Consider the following 17,627-nt stretch of genomic DNA (forward strand, 5'->3'; position numbering starts at 1 on the left):
TATCATCAAGCACTTATTAAAAGGGACCGACGACGGAGGGTGAGAAACGGACAGGGCGGGCTGCTGTCTCAGGTTGCAATGCTCTAAAAGATGGAGATATGCGCGTACGGAGTAGGTACTTAGGTAAGGTACTCGGTAAGGTAGCGACAACTCCGTATTACATAAGCCGGCTCTCCGAGCCCAGCAATCCGGGCGATCTGTGCTTCGGATAGGTGCCAAGGGGAATTGTGAGTGTTCCACGCGTATGAGTGTCTACATGTAACCCGGCCGGTATCCTGACGGCTCCTGAGCATGATGAGCATCTCATCCCGGGTTGCTCCCGGTCTGACAGTTGTAAAGAATGGGAGAAGCAAGCAAAATAAAAACAAAAAAGGGGGGTTCGATCGACGAAGCCAAGGCAAGGAAATATGGAGGAGGAGGTCTCTGTTCTCAGGCACTCAGCACTCTGCTGAATCGGCGAGTTCATCTCATGGTCGTACAGACTTGCCTTGGTCCAATGTTGATCTATCGACACTTTGATTCACAAGTATAATCAATCAGTAAGCCGGGAATCAGCGGTACTGATGGTCGACAATGAAAAACGCGCGGTACTTTGAGCGCCCGATTAATCCTAGCGGACGCCACGCATGGGCAGCAGTACTCCCTGGGCTCTGGAATGGCTGAGGAAGCCACCGACTTCACACACCCTGGAGTCTGGAGTCTGGAGTCTAGAGTCTGGAGTCTAGGTACCTAGACTGCTAAGAGAAGCCCCTGTTTGGAGACTTACGTCAGGCTCAGAGAGAGGTAGGCACCTGGACTCTCCGTCGTCCCTGCGGCACCATTCGGCTGCGCTACCATCCGCTGGGCGATAACAGGAAAGGTGACGGGACCCCAATTCCTTCCATGTCTGTGCCACGCCCGCCCGCTCCCTCAGTCCCTCCCAGTCTCGCCCTCCACTTGCGCCAGCCTATTTTGGTAGGCGGAACAGCGGGCAGGCAGGGGTTGCTCAATGGCGGCATGGCCACTGTCTGACTGAGGTGGACTGGCTGACTGGTTCTCAGCCTGAGGATTTGACGGCAAGTGCGCGGTCGGGGTGTGGGAGGACGAATCGAATCGACTGGGGGGAAAGACTCGGGGACAGGAAGGCACGGAAAGTACACATTTCAGGTCTGAGCTGTAACTTCCGCTCTCGCCTTGGGGTAACGAACTGCACCTTGAGCATTTGCGCATCGTCTTTTTTTTTTCCTCTTCCCTTCCCCATCTCTCTCCCTCCCGATCCTCCGCCCTCCCTTCAAACAACCATTCTAATCTGCAAACACACGTCCGTCCTGCTGCGGATTGTGGTATCTCTGTCCCTTTTCATTGTTGGGGGAAGACGACGTCTCTATGAAATCGCGGATTGGAACACATCCGTAACTCTATCTACCTAATCCGACCCAGGTAGCCTCGGGGAGGCCATACACTTCCCCCATAATGGCTATCCTCTCGATGGTGCCAGCGCTGCTTCTTGCGCTGGCATCATGGACGCCCGCCGTCGCCGCCCAGAGCGCCGCCGACTACTTTGTCCACGAACTGCCCGGCGCACCCAAGGAGCCTTTCATTAAGATGCACGCTGGGTACGTTGTCCTTCGATGCTGCCGCGCCTACAGCATCTTCACCCTTAGACCCCTGTGGGGAAAATGAAGAGGCATCCGTAAACTGCAGAGCTATCGAAAGCTGACGCGCGTTTCATCGCAGCCACGTCGAAGTAACACCCGAACACAATGGAAACCTCTTCTTTTGGCATTTCCAGAACCAGCACATCGCCAACAAGCAGCGCACCGTCATTTGGCTGAACGGCGGTCCAGGATGTAGTTCCGAGGATGGCGCCCTGATGGAAATCGGTCCCTACCGAGTCAAGGACAAGGACAACCTCGAGTACAACAACGGCTCATGGAACGAGTTCGCCAACCTGCTCTTTGTCGACAACCCCGTCGGTACCGGCTTTAGTTACGTCGATACCGATAGCTATCTGCACGAGCTTCCCGAGATGGCCGACCAATTTGTTGCATTCCTCGAAAAGTGGTTTGCCATGTTCCCCGAGTACGAGCACGACGACGTGAGTATACTGGACACAGACGACGAACGTGGAACTGGATTAACAGTCAAATAGCTCTACATCGCCGGTGAATCGTACGCTGGTCAGCACATTCCATATATTGCGAAGCACATCCTTGAGAGAAACAAGAAGCCTGGCACGAAGCACATTTGGCAGCTCAAGGGCCTGATCATGGGCAACGCTTGGATTTCTCCCAAGGAGCAATACGACGCCTACCTGAAGTTCGCCTACGAGAAGAAACTCATCGAGACGGGATCCCCTGTCGCGCTCAAGTTGGAGCAGCAATGGCGCATTTGCCGCACCTCGCTGGCCGTCACAAACACTGTCGATTTCTCCGAGTGCGAGGCTGTCTTGCAGAGTCTGCTTGAGCAGACGGCCAAGGTGAACTCCAAGGGCGAGCGCGAGTGCATCAACATGTACGACGTTCGCCTCCGTGATACATACCCTTCATGCGGCATGAACTGGCCCCCAGACTTGGTCAACGTTACTCCCTACCTGCGCAAAACCGAAGTCGTCAACGCCCTGCATATCAACCCGCAGAAGAACACCGGCTGGAAGGAGTGCAACGGTGCCGTTGGTGCCGCCTTCAGAGCTCCCAACTCAGCACCATCAAGAGACTTCCTTCCCGATCTTCTCAAGGAGGTCCCCGTTGTCCTTTTCTCTGGCGCCGAGGATCTTATTTGCAATCACATGGGAACCGAGCAGATGATTGGCGACATGGAATGGAACGGTGGTAAGGGCTTTGAGCTCACTCCCGGCAACTGGGCTCCTCGCCGCGACTGGACCGTTGAGGGTGAAGCTGCCGGCTTCTGGCAGGAGGCCCGCAACCTCACCTACATTCTCTTCTACAACTCTTCTCATATGGTGCCTTTCGACTACGCTCGCCGAAGTCGCGACATGCTTGACCGTGTCATGAAGGTCGACATCAGCTCTGTTGGCGGCACACCCACCGACTCCCGACTTGATGGCGAGACCGGCCCCGCTACTTCGGTTGGCAACATCGGCAACAGCACCTCCGACGACGAGGAAACGCAAAAGAAGCTGGACGATGCGAAATGGAAGGCATACTACCGCTCGGGCGAGATTGTTCTCATCATTGTCATCATCGCAGCGAGTGCTTGGGGTTGGTACGTCTGGAAGGAGCGCCGCAAGCGCAGGGGCTACTCTGGTATTATGGGCAACACTCCTCCCACCACTCAAAGAGGCGCCACGCGTGGTGGTCTCGAGGGATTCCGTGACCGGAGAACTGGTCGCGACGTTGAGACGGGCGACTTTGACGAGAGCGAACTGGACGATTTGCACGTCACGACGCCGACGATGGATAAGGACCGCTACAGTGTCGGAGGCGATAGCGATGACGAGGTTCATGAGAAGCCCTCGAGAGCAAATGGCAGCCGCTCAGCGCGGTAAAGGATCGACGGCAGCTTTGCAATGATATCTCGGGTTGGCAACGGTCGAAAATATTGATGCTCCTTCAAACAATGCATGGAAAGTTTAGCGAAGGTTATCTTTTTTCAAAGGGGCAGAGGGTGAACATTAGGCTTCAGCACGGAAACGGAGTTTTTATGTGATGTCTGAATAAGGATAGAGCAAGAAGAATTTTATGTTCCATAGGGAAAATTTGTTTATTTTAATTTGGCTGCGGCCTGATACCTGATGATGCATGTCCAGTTTCCCAGTGCTTTCCCTTTGCGAATCGTGCCTTGTCTTTAAGGTATGCCAGTGATTTATATCTTTTTCTCTAGTCCAATTAGACTGGAGTATCATTTCTCTCCTACGCCTAAACACCTCTTTCTCTTAAAATGAAGCGCCCTTTTGAAAGTACCAATTTGACTTTGTCGCCCAATGAACCGCCACCCAATGATTTGATTTCCCCACCCTCCTTTGCAATAGAAAAATTGCATCTTGCAGATGGATATATGTTGTATGTACCAGGCTCCTCCCATACCATGACTTTGTAAACGCCAGTCGTTGTCTTTGTTTGTGTTGTGTTGTAGTCCTCCGCATGGTGTTGCTCCCCCAAAAAGAGTATAGACAGTAAAAGTGGATTCCGCGAGAGATAGAAGTGCCCCCGGGTTACAATTGGATATCATTATTGAGGATCCGCACCTCCTCGCCGGGCTTGAAGGGCGGTAGACCAATGTAAGGACACCCGTCGCATCGGAAGGCGTCGCCGAGGGCGCAGTTGCCGCAGGAGCCTACTTTTCCTTGGACGGTGAAGTCGACTTCGGCGAGGTCGTCTGCGCCGAGTTTGACGGCCGCGAGGGCTTTGTCGGCGGAGGCGCGGGCGGCGTCGTCTTCGGCTGCGAGGCGCTCTGCTAGGCCGCAGGTGCAGTCTTTGCAGGCGCGGCGGCGTTTTCCTGCTTTGGGGGCGCATTCGGGGGCTGTGTTTTTTTTGTACATGTTAGTTTGAGCTTTCTTTCTTTGGAGAGAGGAAGGGTTATATCTATTGAGGGAAAGGGGGGGGGGGGGAAGGTTGGAGGTCGTGGAGGTTGTGGAGGGGAACGTACGGATGTTGATGGGGCGCGAGAGGTCTGCGTCTGTGAGGAGGGTGTCCTCGTCAACGAGGTCGTCGTCGTCGCCGTCGTCCATGTCGAGATCGTCGCTGAAGTCGACGAAGCCTACGCCTGCGGGGGGCGCGGAGACGGGAGGTGCGGTGAAGGGCTTGCTGTTGAGGGAGACGGCGCCTCCGTTGTTCAAGGACACGGCACCGCCGTTATTCAGCGAGACGGCACCACCGTTGCCCAAGGAGACCGAACCATCACCATTAAAGACGCCAAGCTGCTTCTTCTTCTTGCCAAAGCTCAACGAAACGACCTGATCTTCACCGTAATCCGGCTTCGTGAAACCACCACCCCCGGAAACGAGACCAGCGAGAACGGCCTCGCGCGCGACGGCGGGGTCGTTTGCGAGGTTACCGCCGTCTTGGGCCCTGACGCTGGCGCCGGGCTTGAGGGCCTCTGCGACGGCGGAGAGGACTGCGCCGCGGTCTGCGGCGAGGAGGGCGGTGGATTCGACACGGGAGCCGTCTGCGTCTGTGAGGACGAGGACGGTGTCGTATGCGGCGGGTGGGAGGGCGACAAGGCGGGCGCCGAGGCGGTCGAGCATTTGGAGGTCTGTTGTGGTGCGGTCGTGGGTTGCGAGGAGGGATTGGAGTTTGTGGGGGTGGGATGCTATGGAGGGGGGCGCGAGGAGGAGGGTGCGGGTTGAGGGCTGCATCGTGGGTGCGGATGTTGTGGTTGTGGTGGAGGGGGTGAAGTCGAAGTCGGGGGTTGTGTCGAGGGTTACGAAGGAGGGCGCCATTTTGGGGAGATGGGTGACTCTTGTTGGAGTGCGAAAGGGTTTTGCTGCGATCGGTCCTATTGGTGTTTTTGTCGGTGGGAGACGGGGAGGATGTTGCGTTAGGTGTAGGGAAGATTGGTATGGATATTGGAAGTGCGTCCTTTTTGCGGAATTGATTTGAGGAAGTTCCTGCTTGGATTAGTCATGGCAAGAAGGACGGGAAAGAAAAAAAAACCACAACTGTGTAGCGGGATGTCAACGTACTGTAGGATGGCGGTGCTTGATAAGCGTGGAAAGGGTGAGGGGTCGGCGGGGTGGGCACCGTGATCTGGCAGGGTTATCACACGGTATTGCGTAGGTTCAGGTTGATTTCAGCGGGGAGGGGGGGGGGGTTTGGGGTTTGGGGTTTGGTCGGGTCGGGTAGACGAGGTTGAAGTGAGGTTTTGTTGTCGTGAACGTGGAGCGCGTAATGGGAGGGGAGGGGGAAAGGTAGTAATTAAGTGGACGTCGGGAAACGGGCCTGAGACGGAGATGCAAGATTCTTTACCTACAGATCTTTATCAGATCCCGCCTATATTGCTTACGTTTACGGTGAAATGGTCGAAAGTCAAGGTAGGGAAAGGCACAGATTTGTAGGGTGCCGTGGAATTAGGGGTCCGAAAGCGGCGGCTAAGTAACATCCCCGCCCCCATCTACGCAATGAAAAGTTGACACTCACATTCACAAGCATGACATAGATGGGAAGCAGACACGGCAGGGTGACAAAAGCGACAAGGGGGGGTGGTTGGGAATGCTGACGCTGCATTACAGATGTTCATGGAGACAAATTGCCCAACCAGCGAGTTTGCAATCCTTATTTCCAAACAACCGCCTCACTGCCCTTTTAACTCGTATTTCCTCGGGCGGATACCCGCTGGAAATTCTCGACTATCAAATTTCTCTTAGTCTCTTTTTTTCCCCCCCAAGTGTGGGCGGCAAGAATTGGGAGTTATGGACTGGACTGGACCGCACAGGACGGTCGGTGCCGCTGACAATGCACAGTGGGAATGACCGCTGACCAAACTGACAAAGGTGCATTCTCCGCAAGGTCATTGGTCAACCCGCCATACGCAGTAACCCTTGGCGATGTTTATCCCTGCCCGACCAAGTCCCCAACTCCCCTTGGGCTCTTCTCGGTCTCCCCTTTCGCGGGGTCCAGTTCTGCATGACCGAAATGGCACCCCCTCGTGCCCCTCGCCATTCGGACTTGTTCGGCGCTGTGCCTCTGAACCCTGATTAAGCAGATTCTGCCGGGATCGGGTCGGATTGCTCCCTTGAGTAAGGCTCAACACACGGCAGCACGGCGTACCAGAGCCGTGTTGACCGTTTCCTGTTTGTCATCTCGTCCGGCCGTCTCCGGACTGGTTCTCCAGCGCCTTCCTTGACATACCCCCGCGCGCGACGATAACCGCGGACCCTGACGGCCTACCTTACCTACCAGAGCTTAGGTAAGTACTTCGTGTGCTAGGTAAAGCATGGCACCTTAGGTAGGTAGGCAAGATGTTTGCTGTGAATTCCATTGCCAAACTTTTGGTTCGTCCCCAAGTGACCGGGTACTAGATGCATTGTGATACATGAGAAAATTACTCGCTGGAGTTTCTGTCGTCTTGTTCTCCAGACGTCGGTTCCAATATCCCGTGAGCCTCAACGCCGGTCCCGGAAAGTTGCCTCCTGTATAGGTAATCCACATCAAGACGATGTCGACGAAGACATGCTCCGTGATGTGGCTTGTGAACCACTCTACCACCGCCGCGACTACTACAACTTGAAGCTGCTGCTCGTCGCCTTGACCTCCGCCTTGGCCTTGTTCCCGTCGAGCCCGACAACCTCGCCCTTGCGGTTGATCACCTTGACTCCGCCCTTCTTCAAGTCCGCCATCGTATCCTTCTGCATCTGCGCCTTCTTGCTGAGCGGCTTCTTGTCCGTCCCGCCCGCCTTGCGGATCCGCTCCTTTTCGCGGCGGCGCCGCCGCACCTTGTCCTCCCGCGACATCTCCTCCCGCGCCATCGGCAGCCCGCTCTTGCCCAGCACCACCTCGCCCTTCTCCGCCGTCTCCTTGCCGGCCTTGTACACCTCTTGCGGCGCAATCATGCTCTGCCCGCCGCTGACGCCCTGCGCCGTCGCCGGCTGCGCGTCCTCCATCGCAATCGTCGCCGCGTCCGACACCACCGTCAGCGACGGCGCCGCCGCCTTGGGCTTGTAGTGCCAGTTGCTCAGCGAGTCCAGCTTGGTGCTCAGGTCCTTCCACATGCGCTCAATCTCCGCCTCCTCCTTTGCGAGCTTCTCGTCCGACTTGCTGACGTAGTTGTCCGGGTCCGCGTTCTTGATGTGCTCCTCCTCGTAAATCTCCGCCAGACCCTTGCCGGACTTGGAATCGTCCAGCTCAATCAGGCCCCGGCGCGTGCCCTCGGGCACGTTCTCGGCGCCGGGCCGGCGGCGGGGAACCTCGTCAAAGTCCTGCGCCAGGATCCTCCGCTTGATGAGGTCCTCGATGCTCTCGCTGACCTCGGCCGTGATGATGGGCACCGGCTTGCCCAGGTGCTCAAAGGACATGTCCTCCTCGAGCAGCGAGTTCATCGGGCGCTCGGCGGCCGACGCCTCACCAGTCAATGTCCACTGGCGCTTGGCGACCGACTCGGCCTCAAGTTTGCGGATCTCCTCGGCGAGCTTGGCCTGGCGCCTCTCGTGCGCGGACCGGCGCGATCGCGGGTCGCCCGCCGAGACGTCAGACAGGGCGTCGTCCGAGTCGTCGCCGTGGTCAGAGTCGTCGTCAAAGAGGTCCTTCTTGACGTCCGCCATGGCTCGCTCGACGTCCTCCTCCTGAATTGCCTTGGGCGCGAACCGCACGGACTTGTTCTTCTTGTGTTTGCCGTCCTTGGATGCCTTCTTCGCCGGTGGTGCAAAGAAGTCCTTGAAGTAGATGCCGTTCGCGTTGAACTCCTCCTCCTCGTTGTCCATGGCATCCATGTCCTCGTCGTCACTGGCGCCTTCGGGGGCGTTAAGGTCCATGTCGCCGAATGTGGGACCGTCGTCTTCGGAACCCTCCTCGTCTGAACCAGCGTCGTCGTCCATGTCGACGTCCTTGTTGTTTGATGAGCTGGACTTGCTTGGTGCTGACATGGGGTCGGCGTTCCAGTCGATCTCTTCGTCGTCGCTGTTGGCGTCCGTGTTGGGGTCTCCTCGTGCGTCTTGCTCCTCGAACCACTGGGTTTGCTTGTTGAAGGAGTCGATTGAGAAGAAACCGTCGTTGAGTCCGTTGGGGTCCTCGACATATTCCTCCTCGTCATCTTCTTCTTCTTCCTCGTCGTCTTCTTCACCATCCTCCTCCTCCTCGTCTTCGTCCATGTCCTCGAGATCACCTGTGAGACCTTCAACATCCGAGCCCTCAAGCTCCTCAGCGTCGGAATCCTCCTCGGCGCTCTCCAGATCAGAGCCTGACAGCTCTTCCTCGTCACTGGAGCCCTCGTCGTCAAGGTTTTCGGAAGCCGTCTCGAAAGACAGAATCGAGCTCTCTGAGCCATTGTCCTCGTTGGTAACAACCTCATTCCGGTCCTCAAGCTCCTGCAGTGTCTCCTTGGAGTGGTTCAAAGCGCTCTGGATAATACGACGGGCCTGCTGCCAGACCTGGCTCGTCTCGAACCCGTCGACATGGACCTTGCGAATCTTGAGAACATCAGGCCCCGCGCCGCCGCCGTCGGCCCGCTTGCGCTTCTTCGTCGCCTCCTTCAGCAGGCGCAGCTGCTCGTCGCTGATCTGCCCGGCGAACGCATCGAGGGTATCCTTGACGACCTGGAGAGAGGCGGACGGGATCGCGGGCGGCGGTTGGAGAAAGGCGTGTCGGTTCTGGGCGTCCAGGTTTTCGAAGAGGGCCTTCACGTCGACGACGCCGCCGTTGGGGAGCTGAGCGGCCATGCCGGGCGCAAATGTGAGGGTATTTGACGTCAGGGAGGAAGATGTGCTGCTGCCCGTCGCCATGATATCTTTTCTTTTCTTTTCCTTCCGTGGCTCGCTCGCTCGCTCGGAATATGCGTGTTTCGGCCGTGCAAGAATTGGACTGGACTTTTTTTTTTTTTTTTGGTCGGACATGGGCTTGCACTTTCCGTCAAAAAAATTTGGGACCCCGCAAAACGTCCGGGATCGTGGGTCTGATCATGATTGGCCAATGAGATCTGTGCTGCCTGTCAAGCCTCATTAGCTAATCATTCTGGTTCATCCGTTCTGCACCTCTTTGGGTCGGTTCGTTTGTGAAATCTAATGTTAGTTGTATTCGCCATTAACCGTAGGGTGCCTTGATAGCAATATTGAATAGAAAATAGCTCAATCGAGTTCGAAGAACCAAGTGTTCACACTGGCCCTCTACAGCTCACTGAAATCGTGACGATAACTGCCTGCACAACATTCGAATGCAACGGTCTACATGAAAGTATATGCACAATCACCTGCGTCAAATGCCCGTTGTTGAATGCTGCTCGACTATTCAGGTACTCGTAGGATGCACTCAAGAACGTTGCGGCTCGGTGGTGGGGCCGATCCGGTCCCATGATGGAGGTCGGGTACCTCCGAATGATTACTAAGAACGGCAAGGACCCCAATGGCCTTGACTTACATCTCTCATCCCGTCAGTATTCGCTTCATCTTACACCTTAGAAGACATAGAACTAAAGAATCATTGGTGCCGTAGATTCCAAGACCGGATTTCTTATTGGATCAGATACGACGAAGATCCACGCGCAAATCGGGTTCATACGCAAGTCTTCCGGCTCTTTCAGACTTCATAGTAGGAGAAGCAACCAGTTGAACGCTTGAGCTCATTACACCTTCGCGAACCCAAAGGTCCCGCCTTCATGCAAGTCTCACATATACCACAGCTAAGTTCTCTCTGTTTTATTATGATCATCATTGATGACTTGGAAGAGAAATCTGATCACGGGATTCTGCATTATGACTCACAAGCTAACCCTCCAAGCAGCACCATCGAAATGTCCAAAGTAGGCGTATCAGACGACCCGGCCGCAGCAGTCGCGGCATCCCGCTCCGACGGCAAGACTCATCTGCTCCTATGCGCCAGCGGCTCAGTGGCCACCATCAAGTTGCCCAACATCATCAAAGCCCTTAGCCACCACAAGAACCTCGCCATAAGAGTCATCCTCACGGCCTCGGCAACAGAGTTCCTGAACGGTTCAACAGAGGAACAGCCCTCTCTTGCCGCAATAAGAGCGCTTCCAAATGTTGAAGGCATTCACTTGGATGCGGATGAGTGGGTACAGCCTTGGCGGCGCGGTGCGTCGATTCTGCATATTGAGTTGCGACGGTGTAAGTCAAATAGTCTCCCGTAAATTTGTAACTTGTGAGATTGCCTTGCTAACTTGTATTCCGTACACTAGGGGCGGACTTGATGCTCGTCGCTCCACTCTCAGCAAACACACTGGCCAAAATCGTCAACGGCTTCTCAGACAACCTCTTGGTAAGCACTAAATACCTAAAATATAGGCTCTGCCCTGGAACTAATGCTTCTGTAGACAAGTGTGGTTCGAGCATGGGATGCAGATGGACTCATCGATGGCCGGAAAAAGAAGATCCTCGTGGCTACCGCGATGAACTCGGCCATGTATGCGCATCCTATTACCGCGAAGCAGGTCAAGGTGCTGGAAGAAGAGTGGTCGTGGTTCGAGGTACTGAGACCGATCGAGAAGACACTTGCTTGTGGTGACACTGGGAGCGGTGCAATGATGTCGTGGGAGGATATAGTCAAGGTGACGGAGACGAGGCTTGGCCTTTGATACCATATCACGTACGTAAGTTGCCGGAAGGAAGATTGATGAAGCTGGCCTTTTGGCAGGATTTTGGCTTGGAGTAAGGTTGTTTATACGCGCATGGCCATTATCTTGTTGGCTCGCTTGACCATCAACACGTCGAGCAAATAGACAGAGACGAAGGTAGCAAGTGGGAAGGCCACTTGCGGGTGAGGACGGACGCATCGTGGCGACTTGGCTAGCGCAGAAAGTCCAACGGCAGTCACTTGAGACTCTTACTATCAGGTTCATGTTTCAAATGGCCGTTGATGCTGTACTAAGGCTTTCAACCTAGTGCATTGTGTACGGTGACCCAAGAAAACTAGTCAGGTTGCATTGCCATCGACAGGCACTGAATACCTTCTTGGATGATTTTCGCGTGTCCATAGTCAGTAAGATGCTTTGGACACAATCATTTCGCATGTGCTAGCATGTCCTGGGTACTCATAGGTGTGGTGGAAGAGAACATCGCGCGTTCCTTCTGATCTTCTACTTTTCAGGTCCAATTTGATGAGAGCGCTAGTTGCGAAATGTTAGGACATGAGGTGGTATGAGTGAGAAAAAGAGATGGAAGGCGTCCTTGAACTGATCAGTCAGAATCCCTTGTTCAAAACATGTGAAAATGAGACAGAGAGCAGTCAGAATCAGAGCTCGATAGACAGGGTACCTGAGATGGGTATCAAAAGCTCGGGCTGGGGGGATGACATTTGCCATGCACTGATTGGCGCTCTGCGCAGCCAACATGAGGTGGAGTGCGACATCGGTGACCTCGGTGAGAAAAGGCCCAAGCTCCCTCACCGAGAACCACACCTCGGATTACATCACCCATTCCGCAATCCCATGACATTTTCGCATTTCTCTTCAACTGCTTCCCCCCCGTTGACCACCCCTTCAACACATCCACTCCACAGCAAAGATGTTCTCAAGGACGTTCCTCCGCTCAGTAAGTTCAAACCCAACCATATAAATAACCCAAACGACCCAACTCATCCCGAGACCGTCAACCTCGTCGTGCGCAATCGCTAACCCCCGGTGTCTTTTCGTAGAATTTCGCAAGGCAAGCCGTCCGGCCGGCGGCGCGCCCAATCGCCTTCCGGGCCCCGCTCCCCTTCCTCACCCAGCACCGCCTCATCTCCGACGAGACCAAGCAGGCCATCGAGAACGCCGTCGGCTCCGCGCCCGTCGTGCTCTTCATGAAGGGAACCCCCGAGACGCCCCAGTGCGGCTTCTCCCGCGCCTCGATCCAGATCCTCGGCCTCCAGGGCGTCGACCCCTCCAAGTTTGCCGCCTTTAACGTCCTGGCCGATCCCGAGCTGCGTCAAGGTATGTCGATACACTCTCTATACATGGAAAAACTTTGTAGACTTTGGCATTGGGACGAACGGAATGATGACTTGTTTTGCGTGTGAATCCAGGCATCAAGGAGTTCTCCGACTGGCCTACGATCCCCCAACTCTACGTCGACAAGGAGTTTGTCGGCGGCTGCGACATTCTCGTTTCCATGCACCAGAACGGCGAGCTGGCCAAGCTTCTCGAGGAGAAGAAGGTCCTTGCCGAGGGCGAGGGCGAGGGCGAGAAGAAGGAGTAAGAGGAGGGAAAGCAAGCTAGATGTCCAGCGCCGGAAAGCGTTTGGAAGACTGTACAACTGTATCATACCAAAGGGAAGGCAAGTCATGCGTGGGTCATGGCCGGAGGAAATAGAGTGGTATTTATTGGCAAACTCCTAAACAATACTTTTTTATTTTTATTTTTGTATCCCTTATTGCGCAGTTGAGAATTTCGTTGAACAGATGGTGAGGTAGATGGGTGCTGCGATGCTATCCCCTATTCCCCCTATGCAATCTGAAAGCCATCACGAGACCCGAAAGTTGGCATTTCAACGCAGCTGAATCTTTCGCTCGATCAAGACTCGAAAAGGCAACCCGATTATGGTCGAACGGATCCATTGTTGGCATGCTGCACGGAGGCAAATAATCCACGGGGTGGGAGAGAACCAGAGGAGCAAAAAACGATTCTTCCACATCGCATCGAACAAAAAAAACTAAACGCCAAAATATGGTGATCAAAGGAACTGAAATCCACACTCAGGTCTCTCCCCAAGACCCCCTCGACCACCTACCCCGAGTCGCTTGGTGATAGGGATGGACACTGCGTCGGATACAAGGACTCGGGACTTCAATGGTTGGTAGTATTCGGGATGAATACCACGGCGGTCGTACCTTTCGGTGATCCAAGACTGAATCCGATTCCAATTTCCCACGCCATGGCCAATAGTATTACGGTTACGAATTATCTGAATACTCGACCTCAGGCACCTCAAAGTGCCGGGTACGCAGCACCATCACCGCGCGGGTCACTTCCCGCAGACCACACGCCAGTCCCCTCAACTGTATCAACGGTATGTCTAATGATCTGTCCGCGGCCAAACACACCCCTCTCAGATCCGGTAACAACATCAACCTTGTGCCCAAGCTTCCGCAGACCCTCCACCGTCTCCTCCGGCATGCCCTCCTCCACGCTAACAGTCCAGTCAAAGTCCGCGTCCCTCTCGGGCAGACCTGCAACAATACACACGCGCGGCGCATCGAGCGTCTGCTGCGGCGTGAGGCCCGCGACGAGCTGACCAAGGAGAACCTGCACGTGGCCCTGGGGCTGCATGAAGCCGCCCATGACGCCGAAAGCGCTGTGCAGCGACCCGTCCGCCGCGTTCGTCACCATGCCGGGGATAATGGTGTGGTACGGGCGCTTCCTGGGCTCCAGCTTGTTAGGATGATCCGCGTCGAGGCTAAAGTTCGCCCCGCGGTTCTGCAGCGTGAAGCCGCAGCCCTTGGGGATGATGCAGGTGCCGAAACCGCCGTAGTTGCTATTGATAAAGGACGCGGCGTTGCCGTGCTCGTCCGAGACGGAGAAGTAGACGGTATCGCTGCTCTGGAGGGCCGGGGAGACGTGTTTGGGGGGGTCGCCGACGTGGAGCTTCTGCATGGCCTTGGTCGGGTCGAAGAGCTTCGCGCGGGCGGCCGAGTACTCACGCGAGATGAGGCCGGCCGAGGGCACGGAGACGACGTTGGGATCGGTGACGTACCAGCTCGCGTCGGTGAAGCCGAGGCGGAGGGCCTCGATGATGGCGTGGAGGTAGGGCGCCGTGTTGTGGTCTTCTGCGGACCAGGCGGGGACGACGCCTGAGTCTTGGAGCTCTTGGATGATGCCGAGGGCCATGAGGGCGACGATGCCCTGGCCGTTGGGCGGGTGCTCCCAGACTTCGACGGCGCCGTCGCCACTGCCGCCGGTGGAGGATGACGCTCCGTTGGCTTCCTTTTTGAGGGCTGGCTTGAACTTGAGTGAGATTGGGTCGACGGGCTCGCTTCCCAGCTCGAGGTGGTGGGCTAGATCTTCGAGTTCCAGGTGGCCGCCGAGATCCTTGACGACCTTGACCAGCTCCTCGGCGATGCGTCCCGTGTAGAAGCCCTTCTTGCCCTCCTTTGCGAGGGTGCGGAAAGTCTGCGCCAGGGTGGGGTTCTTCATGATCTCGCCGGGGTTGGGCGCTCTCACGCCGTCTGACGCCTTGGGGTCCTTCTTCAACATTTCTGCAAAGTTGGGAGAGGCCTCTCTGATCTGGGGCTCTGCTGTGTTCCACTATCAAAAGGTATCAGCAATCGTATCTTGATAAATGTCTATACACAACTCAAGGCAATGAGCTAACCCTAACACAAAAGGTGAGAACGTACGTAGTGACTTGTCAACTCCGAAACAGGGAATCCCTTCTCTCCGAGCTCGATAGCTGGGGACAGCACCCGCTCGAGGGAAACCTTGCCGCTGCCAAATCGCTCAATGGTGTCGACCCAGCCCGATGCGGCACCGGGGACGGTCACGGCATGGACGCTCTTCATTGGGATCTTGCCAGACGCGCCTTCCTTGATGCCGAGATCTTTGCGGATGGTCTCGAGAGTCGACTTCTGAGCCGAGCGGCCGGAGCCGTTCATGGCTGATACCTTCTTGGTGGCGGCATCGTAGAAGAGGATGAACATGTCGCCGCCGATGCCTGTGGAGCACGGCTCTGTCATGTTCAGTCCGGCGGCTGGAAACAGAACACAGTTTGTTAGCAATCTAAACTTCACGTCTGATCATGATCAATCATTTGATGAATCGGTAAAGTAATGGTTGACTAACCAACTGCGACGGCGGCATCCTGATCACTGGCTGTCAGTCTTGATCACGGATGCATTGACTCAGGAGACTGAGGCGCGACTTACAGCGGCATTACCACCGGCCTGAAGAATTTCAATACCACATTTTGCGGCCAGCGGCTGCGTGCAAGATACGATTCCCTTTGTGCTGTGGACGACACTCCTTCGACTGGCGAACTTTGCGAATTCGCTTGCCTGCGCCGAGTGGAGGGACTCGCTGGTGAGGGGCATGGTGAATCGCGCGCGGTGCGGGGTTATCGATCGCGATAACCGATAGGGACAGTGGTGATGATGAGACGGCGGGGCAGTTCTTTTTTGGGGGCCGGAGGAAGTCTTATGAGATAAATGCGATATTATCTCAGTCTTTCAAGAGGCGATTCTTACTTAAAGAACAACGATTGTACGAGATCTTTTGGAAAATATAGATGTCGTCATACAAAAAGGGCGTAAGGTGCAGCGAGTTCGGAGATGGGATGCGCTGAACAGATAGGTAATAAGCCACCCCAGGTCCAGGTTTTCGGGAAATCTAGCCGATGAAGAGAGAACGGTGTCTGAGTGGCAGTCTCGTCGACGGGGGATATGATGCCGGTAGTCGGTTAAGGAGGAGCAGCAGTCAATAGGATAGGTCAGAACTTGAGCGTTGAAGATATAATGATCCTGTACGTAATGCCTAGGTTGGGGGCCCAAGGGTGGTTACCGAGAGAGGTAGGTCGATAAGTCAACGGCGGTACGGAGCAGGATGTGGACGGGGGAAACTGGCGCTAGTGGAGTTTGTGCTCCGCATGAGAAGCTCCTCGGGGTAGATGCCGAGAAAGAGGATACTCGCGAAGTATGGCACTCAGTTGACAGTTGAGTAGTGCGTGAGTTCAAGTGATGCGAGCGAGGGTAGAGTATGAATGTCGACACGGGGCGCGGAGGAGTCTTGAGGGAAGACTCTGATTTTCAGAAGAAAGTCTGTTTGTTCAAGTGGCATGTTGCACGTCCTCCATCACTCTGCCTAGGTGGAATGGCAGATAGAGGAGACCGACTTATTTAAGCCATCATATAGAGCTAGATCGTTCATTACACGTGGAGCTATCCCGCGCGGTAGGACAATGTCAGGTACTTGCAGGGAGGGGGGCCTCTCAACTTCTCAAGTATCCGATCTGGGAAGAAAAGACCCCGAAACGGTCTCTTTCAGCACTGTCGTTCCCATTGTAACGCCGCACCGGCGGCCGCCGCCGGCAAAAGGTCCGAAACTCGGGGCTTGTTTCAACGGCACCAGTGTGGCATTGTAGCACGGTCAAAAAGTGCCCGGGGAAAAGTAATGGCAGTTGTAGTTAGAACAGTAGTTGTCATGAAAGTCTAGAAGTGAAGAATTGGAATTATTTGAACTCTCTCATGTACGTCCCATCCTTTTTCGGTTCGTCATCCCATGTTCTTGGTTCGTCTTCCTTGTTATGCCCTCGGGGTCCGGATCCCATGACCAATCTAGCACTGCGCTCTTCCGCCATATAATTAACAAGTTGACCCAAACAGGCGGATCATCCCGCCGGGTCTTGAAGTCTATGACTGCGAACTGACACCCCAAAACGTGGGTCTGATCCGAATAACGATCGCGAGCCTAGCCAAGCCGAATTTTTTAGACTCCTTGCCCAGAGAGCTAGAACCAGTAGTCCAGACACTTCTCGCAGAAACATAAGCTGTCCTTCTAGAACAAAGTCAAAAATAAGCAGTCCGGGATGAGCGCAGGGATGTGAGCTTTAATTCGCATCAACCGGCTCTTTCCCCCTCCAACTCAATTGACACTTCTCCCCTTCTAAGAGAGGTGGGAGAAGAAAAGGATAGTGTGTCTGTGAGGGGCCATTGGAAGAGCCCCAATGAGGGCTGTTTATGCGATGAAAGTGTTTCAACTCATCCAGGTCTAATTGCGCTTGTCGTCTTTTGTCCAACGTGTTCATGCGGCACTGACTCTATACTGCAGACGTCGTCTGGTTGTCAGGATGATTGGGCAATCACATGCTTATGACATCGACTGACCTCCAATTGCGTGTGTTAGGCTATCGAGGACGAAGATCGATGCTTTCGCACATCGCCAAGCCTTGAGATTCTTCGATCGCAAAAGTCCAATATTCTGGTAGACGCTGCCTCCCCTGAGTAAACCCATTGTTTCGGTAATATCTCTAGCTCAAATAACATTGTCGTACTGCCATAGCCTGGGTAGTCACTCGATCTGCGATTGGTTCGACAGCTCATGTGAGAAACAGACATGGC

At 55.0% G+C, this 17,627-nt stretch overlaps 6 protein-coding genes across 6 annotated transcripts; 3 read left to right on the plus strand and 3 right to left on the minus strand.

Annotated features, from left to right (window-relative positions):
• Nucleotides 1–1,452: 1,452 nt before the first annotated feature.
• On the plus strand, nt 1,453–3,487 carry BDP81DRAFT_445091 (serine carboxypeptidase; the record flags this gene model as incomplete). The annotated part of the gene is made up of 3 exons (XM_060591908.1): nt 1,453–1,595; nt 1,717–2,077; nt 2,132–3,487. 3 exons carry the CDS (start codon nt 1,453–1,455, stop codon nt 3,485–3,487), a joined length of 1,860 nt encoding a protein of 619 aa, XP_060450238.1.
• A 666-nt stretch (nt 3,488–4,153) lies between these two features.
• On the minus strand, nt 4,154–5,380 carry BDP81DRAFT_457172 (cytokine-induced anti-apoptosis inhibitor 1, Fe-S biogenesis-domain-containing protein; the record flags this gene model as incomplete). The annotated part of the gene is made up of 2 exons (XM_060593256.1): nt 4,154–4,461; nt 4,588–5,380. The coding sequence occupies 2 exons, from the start codon at nt 5,378–5,380 to the stop codon at nt 4,154–4,156; spliced, it is 1,101 nt and encodes a 366-aa protein (XP_060450239.1).
• A 1,776-nt stretch (nt 5,381–7,156) lies between these two features.
• Nucleotides 7,157–9,310, minus strand: BDP81DRAFT_308361 (U3 small nucleolar ribonucleoprotein complex, subunit Mpp10; the record flags this gene model as incomplete). Its single annotated transcript, XM_060583452.1, has 1 exon — nt 7,157–9,310. The coding sequence occupies one exon, from the start codon at nt 9,308–9,310 to the stop codon at nt 7,157–7,159; it is 2,154 nt and encodes a 717-aa protein (XP_060450240.1).
• Nucleotides 9,311–10,377: 1,067 nt separating this feature from the next.
• Nucleotides 10,378–11,178, plus strand: BDP81DRAFT_308793 (flavoprotein; the record flags this gene model as incomplete). The annotated part of the gene is made up of 3 exons (XM_060583495.1): nt 10,378–10,711; nt 10,783–10,862; nt 10,918–11,178. The coding sequence occupies 3 exons, from the start codon at nt 10,378–10,380 to the stop codon at nt 11,176–11,178; spliced, it is 675 nt and encodes a 224-aa protein (XP_060450241.1).
• Nucleotides 11,179–12,057: 879 nt separating this feature from the next.
• Nucleotides 12,058–12,936, plus strand: BDP81DRAFT_339146 (glutaredoxin). Its single transcript, XM_060586000.1, has 3 exons — nt 12,058–12,133; nt 12,237–12,513; nt 12,606–12,936. Exons 1-3 carry the CDS (start codon nt 12,107–12,109, stop codon nt 12,776–12,778), a joined length of 477 nt encoding a protein of 158 aa, XP_060450242.1. The 5' UTR covers nt 12,058–12,106; the 3' UTR covers nt 12,779–12,936.
• A 570-nt stretch (nt 12,937–13,506) lies between these two features.
• On the minus strand, nt 13,507–15,605 carry BDP81DRAFT_308551 (gamma-glutamyltranspeptidase; the record flags this gene model as incomplete). The annotated part of the gene is made up of 4 exons (XM_060583472.1): nt 13,507–14,823; nt 14,916–15,265; nt 15,358–15,376; nt 15,441–15,605. 4 exons carry the CDS (start codon nt 15,603–15,605, stop codon nt 13,507–13,509), a joined length of 1,851 nt encoding a protein of 616 aa, XP_060450243.1.
• Nucleotides 15,606–17,627: the final 2,022 nt, after the last annotated feature.

Source organism: Colletotrichum phormii (genome assembly GCF_030913505.1).
Source record: "Colletotrichum phormii strain CBS 102054 chromosome Unknown BDP81scaffold_2, whole genome shotgun sequence".
NCBI lineage: Eukaryota > Fungi > Ascomycota > Sordariomycetes > Glomerellales > Glomerellaceae > Colletotrichum > Colletotrichum phormii.

What these genes read in the sequence shown, in the direction of transcription:
- BDP81DRAFT_339146 (XM_060586000.1), top strand. Translation starts at nt 12,107, where the DNA reads ATGTTCTCAAGGACGTTCCTCCGCTCA. An exon ending in CAAGGACGTTCCTCCGCTCA is followed by an intron (nt 12,134 to 12,236) that starts GTAAGTTCAAAC and finishes GTCTTTTCGTAG; the next exon opens with AATTTCGCAAGGCAAGCCGT. An exon ending in CGATCCCGAGCTGCGTCAAG is followed by an intron (nt 12,514 to 12,605) that starts GTATGTCGATAC and finishes GTGTGAATCCAG; the next exon opens with GCATCAAGGAGTTCTCCGAC.